At 31.8% G+C, this 9,844-nt stretch overlaps 1 protein-coding gene across 3 annotated transcripts; it reads right to left on the minus strand.

The window, feature by feature from the left end:
- Positions 1–653: 653 nt before the first annotated feature.
- Positions 654–9,593, minus strand: LOC113828491 (enoyl-CoA delta isomerase 2). 3 transcript variants are annotated; one of them, XM_027381470.2, is made up of 9 exons: positions 9,476–9,593; positions 8,243–8,292; positions 7,930–8,016; positions 7,133–7,257; positions 6,075–6,161; positions 5,412–5,529; positions 5,132–5,251; positions 3,215–3,382; positions 654–2,838 (listed from the first exon to the last, which is right to left on the minus strand). In XM_027381470.2, exons 2-9 carry the CDS (start codon positions 8,255–8,257, stop codon positions 2,740–2,742), a joined length of 819 nt encoding a protein of 272 aa, XP_027237271.2. In that variant the 5' UTR covers positions 8,258–8,292; positions 9,476–9,593; the 3' UTR covers positions 654–2,739. The 3 variants fall into 3 exon arrangements, with proteins under 3 accessions (XP_027237271.2, XP_069982786.1, XP_027237270.2); XM_070126685.1 differs by having other exon boundaries at positions 9,454–9,476; XM_027381469.2 differs by lacking the exon at positions 9,476–9,593 and adding an exon at positions 9,254–9,357.
- Positions 9,594–9,844: the final 251 nt, after the last annotated feature.

Genomic DNA, 9,844 nt, shown 5'->3' on the forward strand with positions numbered 1-9,844 from the left:
TAATGTTATATATTCTCACTGAATCTCATTAATCACCACAAGAATAAAAAGCATTACAACAAAAAAGAAACAAAATTACACTAGAAATGTCTGCAAGAATAAACAATTTACAATGAGATCCATGTTAGGTTGTTATGCATCCTTAAATATATTGCTAGTATAACCATCAGGAAATTCCTGTAACTGTTCCACTAGTTTCTCTTAAAGATCGTAATTACTTCGTTAATTAATATGAAGCAGTTACTTCTTGCTTAATAGTACTTTGACCACGTTAGTCTGGTGATGCTTTCTTACTGTTTATTCTTTATACTTAATTCTTGTTCAAGAATGTATCAGATGCACCTGGAATAAATACACATAGCAGAATAGATAAAGAAACACATTTATTTTCTAACACTTTGGTAATTTGATAATGCTGTAGTTCACTATTTACAATGGCACAGACCTGTAAGGCTACGACTGAGTGAGCGTGAGCAACTGGCTTCTTGCTTGGTCTTATATACAAAAACTCTTTTTCAAGCTGGTTGAAAAAAGCAGTACATAATAGCATGCAATGGAAATAAAGGAGAGTACAGGGTCGGTAAATGAAAATGATCAAGACTTTACAGATAAGCCATGAAGAGTAAGGGTTCATTATTTTAAAACTCAGTAAGTGATTCTAATTATAATTTATTATTTTTTATAATTACAATAATCAACATTTTTAAAATTTTACAACTATTTTTATCTTTATTTTTACAACAATTAGTGGATTTTCCTATACTTACATTTAGTGATTCTTTGTAATTACAAAGAAAAGCACCCATATTGCAACTGCCAATAGACCAATTCATTAATGCCTAGCAACTGCCCCTAGCAACGAGCACTTGGTGAAAACAAACCCTTGTTCGTTCGAAAAATCACTGCTCTTTGCTTTCAAAATCGCTGAATTGTCCTGAGAATTTCATTTCTTTGTGTGAAAATGCCAAGGAACTGTGTTGTCATTGGTTGTTCAAACCACAACATGATGGGAAAAAAAGGTTCAACTTTTCATATATTTCCAAATCGCGAAAAGAAACCTGAATAATGAAATACAGGCCATGAAACGCATGGACACTGATGGAAGTGCATGGACGCCTGGTGGAAAATGTTTACATCTGCTCAGAACATTTTATTGATCTACATATAAATATATTACACCTTTTCAAATTTCAGAGACAGATAATTACTTTCAAACTCCTATCTACACAACCTATCAAGGCCAAACAAGATCAACATTGTCGACATTAGGTTTTGGCAGTAGTCATATATTCTAAAAAGCACAAAAGCAATTCTATTATTTTCATTTTATTCCTTTTTTGTAATATATTGATTTATCATAACTGATATTTACATCCACTTCACCCAGACTTTATCCCAAGTGCCTTCAAGCACTGTCCATTAAATGAAAACAAAGCAGGTATACAGTTGCCTGTTGCCTTTGTCTGAAATGTCATATTGCCCAGCAGAAGAAACAACTGAAGAGGGCCAATCTCTTGAGGTCAAATTATTGAGGAGAGAGAAAAATGTGTTGTGCGCTTTTAGGCCTATATATGACTTCATTGTCTCCTTTGTATAAACACCAAGTAAATGGGAAGAATAGTGATGTTAGGAAGTGGCACTGATTTCACAGAAAAAAATACCCAATATAGTTAAACGTCATACATTACTGTAACAAATTATGCTATTATATAATTTTTATTATCATCTGCTTTATTGATAGAATAGTCATAGATGTCAGAATCTTCTATTTTAGGTCATTTCGAAGGATTGTCGATCCAGAGTTCGGTATGAGTACTCTTTTAGCTACACAGCTTCTAGTTTTCCTTCATATCACCTTTACGCTTCAGTTTTTGAAGAATCAAAGAATTCATACCCCATTTTCCTTCACGTGATAGCGGGGTATCTGCGAGCGACAGGTTTGTTTTCACCAAGTGGAATGGCGCCTCCGACTCGTGACGTCACACTGAATTGGTCTATATATTAATTGCATATCTGATACATAAAAAAGAAGACTATTGTGTTTATCCATTTTTCATCATTTATAAAAATATTTTGTTTATGACAACCAACTATAGATGCACAGAAAGACATACACTCCCACATATACCAATATCAACAGTCATATAAAAAATTTCATTCTATTGCTCCTACTGCAGAATGTACACTGTGACCAAAAACAGCCATCTTTTCCAACGGTGATGGCAAAGGTGACACCTCTCGGGCAGCAGGAATAGAGTAGGTGGTAAACATATCGAGTTAATAGATGCATTCCTCATACCTCAGTTATTTTCATCCATATTCATACATATAGATATCTAAAACACAGCAAAACCCAACATAAGATATTAAAAGTTATCTATGTTATTATATTCTAAAATATTGTGTACCAGTTGAAAAAATAACCAGTACAGTAAAACAGCTAGCTGTCAACCGTGGCTATTACCATTTCATCACAAAAGTGGGCAGAGCATAGCAACATGTCTCGCCTCTGATCACGAGACAGCTTTTGGGGGTTGCAGTGCATCACGTGACACCCTAATAACCACCAGAAAAGATGGCAAATCTGTCTTGTATTGTACTAAAGAACATATATTATACATATTTGTAAAAAATGTTAAAACTCGTACCCAAACAAACAGCTGATATGGAGTACCTAACTATATATCAATAATACAGCGATAAGTCTATTCAAGTTGGCACACATATATACCACTTTTCTTAAAGCTTTGATTTCTTGGTGAAGAATTTCATTAATGAAGTCATAAACTCTTCAGTGGTCCATGATTCTGCTAAACGTTTGCATTCCAAATCATTCACCTGCAAAGAGAGAGAGAAAAAATATATATAAAACATATGATTTATACTTTCATACCAATGATTCAGAGTATTTCCCCCCCCCTCTTAGAATAATGCCTACCAGCCATAAAAAAAACTGATGGTGTATGTTAATTGCATATTTATTGTCAATAGATTAATAAAAGTTTTAAGATAAATGAGAAATCTTACCTTAAAATTGATCACAAAATTAATCTATAAAAGTGACATGCAGTGACACATGACATGTGACATATATCATGGTATGTAACTTGTTCACAAGCAATGGTGTATATTTCTTGTAAAAAAATGTGATCCCTAGTTGCCAGCCACCATACAATTCCTAGTATTTACCCTGAATAAAGTTATAACAACAAACCTCATGAAGTTTATCCTTTAAGTGTGATCTGATAAGGCCCTTAGCCCTCATCATGGCAATGGGAGGAAGCTTGGCCCACTGATGCAACCTTGGCCAGACCTGATCCATGTGCTCATCTGGAAACACCTCAGTCACTAAACCCAACTTGCATGCTTCCTCTGCATTCATCTGAAACCGTAAGTTTTGCAGTTGTAATTATTTTATAACAAAATTTCAAAGATTCTGATTCATGAAAAAATCCTTAAAAAGTGCTTTGCCCCTGAAAGTATACCATGCCTTATTATATGGATATTGCATCATTAGTATAAAGTGGTATAATCCTGTAATATATTCTTACATATTAGGGGCATCACTTTACTTTCTCTAAAGTAGAGTAAGCCAGTTAAATTATTTGGGGTGTTATATTCCACTCTGTCCCCTACTAATCCTTTTTACTAATACTTCTGGGTAGAGGAAATTGGTTGCATTAAGTCAGCTAATTTAGAGTCCCCTTTAGAATCCTTGATGGCCCTGTTTTTCATCCATTAAATGGCACTCCTGTTCCATGCTATAATGGTGTTGGTTGTCCGTTTCAATTACTAAATGTATAATCAGGAGTCTGGTAATAAATTCCAGAAACTTAAAATAAAAGTTGGTTATCCATGGAAAATTGTAATAATTTGTGTAACCAAGAAATAAAAAAGTTTTAAAGAGACTGAAATACTAAAACATCAAACTTAGAAATCATACATATCACAGAAACAGGATGAAGTCATGAAATTACTGAAATCAATGTAAGTGACTACATATTTTTAAAGATGCATAGTTAAATCTCTCAACAGAGTATATCCTGTTAATACCTGTCTTATCAATCCAATCACGACAAGTCAAATATTGTCTGGCTCATGGATGGGGTCATGAGGCATTATCCCAGTTGCTGAGACCAGGGCTTGTGAAATGAACAGACATAGCCTGGCATCAGTGATATTTTCACTGTAATTTGATGGAATATCACCTGTTGCAAATAGATTGATAATGGTCTTAGATAATATTTCTTACTCTTTAAAAGTCATTACATAACATCTAGACTATTAATGTCCTAAGCACCTAAAATCTGACACATCATTGATCTGCTGCTCACTAACCTTTTCAATCAATAAAATTAGTCAGATAGCCGCCTAAGTTATTGTACAGTTAAGATAAACTCACTATTAGATGAATCCATCCAAACAAAATGAAGCTGACTAATTTATTGACAAGGTACTTGAAGTTGCATAAGGAATTAAAGTTACATTTAACTCCAACTATTCTGGCCAAGAGCAAAAGTATAAAGAGAGCTTCCTTCATTTCATTTTGATTTTGATATCATATGGCATATCATTAACAAATCATTGCTAAAGAAAGGGAAAAAAAAAGGAAGGAAATACACCAGTGTACAAATGGTGGATCTTAAAACTGGAAAAAAGTGTTGATTGGGGAGAAAAACTTTTTGGAATATTAAATTTCACTAATGAAGTTGCTGGTAATTACTGTGCTTTACTAGATAAAGGAATGAGTCTGAGAAGAAAATAAGTATTTGTTAAAATAAAAAAGGAAAAGTTTTGTCAGACTCCCATCTATAACTTCTGTAATTATGTAATCATAAAAGGCTTTAAAGATACAGGTTAGCAACACATCTTCCAACTGATACCATAAATTTACTTGTATAAATGTTCTGATTCTCAACACAGGTAACAGGCAGAGATATCTGAATATAAAATACTAAACTTCATTCAGATGTGTTGGTATGAAAACAAAAGTTTGAAAATCACAAGAACAACTCACAATCAACGTAAATTATTAGTTTCACTCTCCTAATATGAATCAAAAACTACTATATATAAATATCTTGTTGATAAGAAAAGAAAAGCAAAAAACACAGATTCAGAGAATCCCCACCTTTTTTCCAAAGACGAGCATTTCTGCGGCCTTTCCCTGTCCCATGATCCGAGGGAAGAGGTAAGAGGAACATCCCTCAGGCGCTTGTGCAAGACTCACAAAGGGCGTGTGGAAGACTGCCTGAAAGGAGGAGAAAATAAAATATAGACTTCACCTCTTGTGGCAAGGTAATGTAATGTTACTGTGTAAGTTTAGGAGGAATTTCAAATCATTTCATTTCAAGTCATTTCATATTATATTGAATCTGTAAATACTACTGGCCTTCCTACTCAAGACTCACCTTATTAGTGGCATAAACGATATCACAGAGACCTAGCATGGTGACTCCAATACCCACTGCCGGACCATTGACAATGGCAACAAGAGGTTTAGGGAAGTCAATGAAAGATTTCACTAGTCTGTGGGATGAATGGCAGTAATAGTAATGATAAGAGATATAAAGAGTAAAGGTAGCAACAGTAATAGTATCAATAGTACTAAAAAATATTAATTGATAACAAAAGTAATGTTAGCATGGCAATAATAATGAAAAGATATATATAACTAGAAGAAATGTCTATTCAGAAAACAATGACATGAGCAATAAGTTTCAAAAACAAACATTATCTGTAACAGCACAGATAAGTGAAATGAAGACTGACTGGTGACAATAATTATAACAGAATTTAAGACTATGCAGATAATAACTGATGATATCTTTCTTCTGATAATAATAACTGAAAGAATTTATAACAATGCAGAAAATAATTAATCACATCTTTCTTCCAATAATAATAATTGATAGTATTTGACATGGAGAAAAGTTGGGAGAAACAAATGGTAAATGTATAAAATTCAGTTCAGAGCAACAATTGAGCAATACAAAATGAATATTAAAAGACCAAATCAACTATTAATGCCAAGAATATAAGATCACATGAAAGGCAGAGGCAGAGAATCTTACCTGTTAAAACTACCAACAGTTGCCTGTGCCAATAGCTCTAAATTTACTTCACCTTTTTTATCAGAGGCACCACCTGACCCTGATGCTCTGTGGAGAAAAAAAAAAGATACAAAATGAGAAAATAAGGACATAATGCATATTCATGAGTTGTTTATTATAAGGTGAAGCTATCTTTAAGTTGCCTTTTGCCTTATAAACAGCTGTGTACTGTGTTTCTCTTTAAAGACACAAGTAAAACAGTTGGAAATAGTCTGTTTCAGTTGATGCCCAAAACTTAGACAAAATAATTACATAAAGCAGTTATATAAATTATTTTTATATTTAGTACAAATATTGTGCAGTCTCTTGTTACATAAGCATGATAATTACACACTGAACAAATATATATCTCACAAGTATATAAAACCATGCATATAATGCCAAACAAAATAACTAAGACATTTTCCTTTAAAAAAAAATATGGACAGAACAGTTTGGTGCATTTTCTGATTCTCTTTGTATTTCTTTTGAAGAAACATATTAGTATTGAGATAAAAGAAATTACCACACACTTTTTCTCATAGCAGATACTAATTCAGGTAGCAATGTATTTCTGCAACAATTCCACTTCTAATTTTCTCCACATTTCATACCAACTGTTCATGCAATTTTCAGGTCATGTATAAAACAAAAGGTAAATAAAATAAAATGAATGAAGAACAGCCTAACTACAGAACCATATTCAATGAAGATTATGCAAAATGCATAAAGCTGAGATATTTAGTTACTTTAAAAAGAGTCCAGAATGTAATGAAATTGAAACTGATGCATGGACCCATCATTAATTTTACTTCCATTTTTTATAAACACATTTTATTTATGTTTTTGTAAATTCCAATTGTATTCTTAGTCTTCTGATATAGAGTGAATAAAACTTATTTATAAATAGATAGTATATATCCTATTTTTTTGTGTCAGTCCAAATACGAACACCAAGACAAATCTTTAAAACATCCATCAATACTGAAACATTCCATAAAACACCAAAAGTTGCCATTCAAAGCCCAAAGAATACCAACCCCTTTGTGAAGTTGGAGAGATCATTTCCCGAGGTGAAGTAATCTCCTGTTCCAGTGACAACGGCAATTACAGCATCTGGGTTGGATGCTGCTCTCTCTAGGGCAGGGCCTAGACCAAGCATAATCTGTGTTGAGGGGATGAATTTGATATGAGAATATTGTGATTTAATAAGGCATGAAACTAAATTATCTACTTTCATACCAATGATTCAGAGTATTTTTTTTTCTTAGAATAATGCCTACCAGCCATAAAAAAACTGATGGTGTATATTAATTGCATATTTATTGTCAATAGATTAATAAAAGTTTTAAGACAAATGATAAGCTAAGTTATCTAGCTGTGAGACATAGTTTGATGCAACAATAATGTCAACAATGGAAGGAAATGCGAGTGAAGATGATGATGATGATGATAAAAACAATGATGATGATATGTATGATGCTGACATTAATGGGAATGATGATGGTGATGGTGGTGATGATGATGATAATGATAGCGATGATGTTGATAACAATGAAGATAATAATGATGCTGATGTTTACATGACATGTTAGTGAGCTGAACTAATAAGAAATAAGGGTGAAATGAAAAAAAATAGAAGATGAATTTGAAATAATAAATTCAGAGAAATGAGGTTATGTAATTCTTAATTATTATTCAACAGATAGAAGACATGGAATGAAAATAAATCTGAACATGATAAATTCAAAGACAATAAATTATAAAACAAGTCTATTATTATGACATCTTTATATATTAATTTTCTGCAAATATACCTGCCACTGATATAACTTACTTTGTCGTTAAAAGCATTTTTCCTTTTAGGTCGGTTGAATCTGATTATGTATATGCCGTCCTTTACTACCTCTACTAAATCTGGTTCCTTGAAGTAAAGAAAAAAGATAATGGGTTATAAAAATATCAAATTTCCATTTCCCTTGGTAAAACCTATAATATTTATAATATGCTTCAATATACGAAAAGAAACTAAGTATTTCTTTAAAATTATTCATATAGCATGAAATATCATTATGCAGTCATAGTAAACTTAATAAAAAATATTCAAATATTAAACATTTAAACAGAAATCATTACAATATTTATATTACCTGATTAGTAGCCATTTTATACTTTAATATTTCCTTTGTGGGCAACAAATCTGTCAAAAAAAAAGAAAATTAATAACTTAAAAAAAAAAATCAGTCAGTGCAATACATGCCTAAAACAAACAAAAGTATAAATAATAGTGTAAATCAATTCTGGGTTATGCGGTTTGTCAAATCCTCTTGTACTTCGTCCCATTCTTAAACATTTGCAAGAATAATATATGCCAGATTTTTGTATAGGAAATATATAGATAATATTCTTTCCCTTGATATCCTTCCTTATCAAAGAGAGAGATTAAAAAGCACAAATTTTAAATACAAAGAACAGCAACTCCATAATATGCAATTTACATTTCTTTATATCATTGGAGTGAAAAATTATTTAATCAACTAAATGCAATAAGAGAATAATAATTCAGTCTAATATAAAGATTACAAAAGGTATGAATACTGATAGATAATTCCATTCTGGAAGATGTGACTAATATTTCATTATAATGGTAATTGTGTTCATAGACAAATTGCTGGTGGGCAAAAATGGAAATCTAAAACTGTGAGAAGCTGCAAAAACAATTGTAGACAAAGATTTGACTCTATAAATGTCAGAAAAAGAAAATGTACTCTTATCGAAGAAGTAGTATTTTTGCCAACAGCAATGTATGTGACATTAGAGCCAAATCTAGTGGCATGTCTAAAGAAAATTTTCGTTTCTGCATATCAGCAGTGCATAATAATTGCTATTCAAAACTGTCAGTTCAAGTATGCATACCTTAAGCTACCCCAATTATTCAATTAATTTACAGTTGTCTGATGTGCTTTACTAATTTACATACACCGAAGAATGCGTTATAAATCTTCTCTATGGAAACTTTCCTAACTTATTATCATCCCATAGAGTGCTAATAATAACAACACATACTTCATCAACAAGTACATTATGACATTATTCCAAGCTCCATTATGCTATCAAATCAGAACTGCTAAATTAAATATGTAAAAAATAACGTTTCTCACCGAGTTCAATCGTGTCTATCCCTAAACCGAGCAAAATAATGTGACTGATCTCTCGAAATCTTTATATAATCAATAGTATCTCTTATCTGATCATCATAAGACATCCTTAGGAGGTCAAAGGTCGAGTAACTTTAGTGATAACTTTTTTATTTAGTTACTTTGTTCTTTACGTAATGCCGTATCTTTATTACGATGATCACCTGTTATTTCCCATCTTCTTACCTTGATCAATTACTTAAAGGATATTTTTTGTCTGTGAAGCCTATACTATCCTCAATAATAATAATTTAATAATAATAATTCCTATTTACAGAAGAGCTGCAGTATTTTGGTCGTCTACGAGATAGATGTCAATGATGAATGTTATGGCCCGTTTTCCCTTGATTTTGTATTATTCGTATATGTATATGTATATATATATATATATATATATATATATATATATATATATATGTGTGTGTGTGTGTGTGTGTGTGTGTGTGTGTGTGTGTGTGTGTGTGTGTGTGTGTGTGTGTGTGTGTGTGTGTGTGTGTATACATATTTATATATATATATATATATATATATATATATATATATATATATATATGT

The sequence above is a fragment of the Penaeus vannamei genome, chromosome 10, assembly GCF_042767895.1.
Source record: "Penaeus vannamei isolate JL-2024 chromosome 10, ASM4276789v1, whole genome shotgun sequence".
Taxonomy (NCBI): Eukaryota; Metazoa; Arthropoda; class Malacostraca; order Decapoda; family Penaeidae; genus Penaeus; species Penaeus vannamei.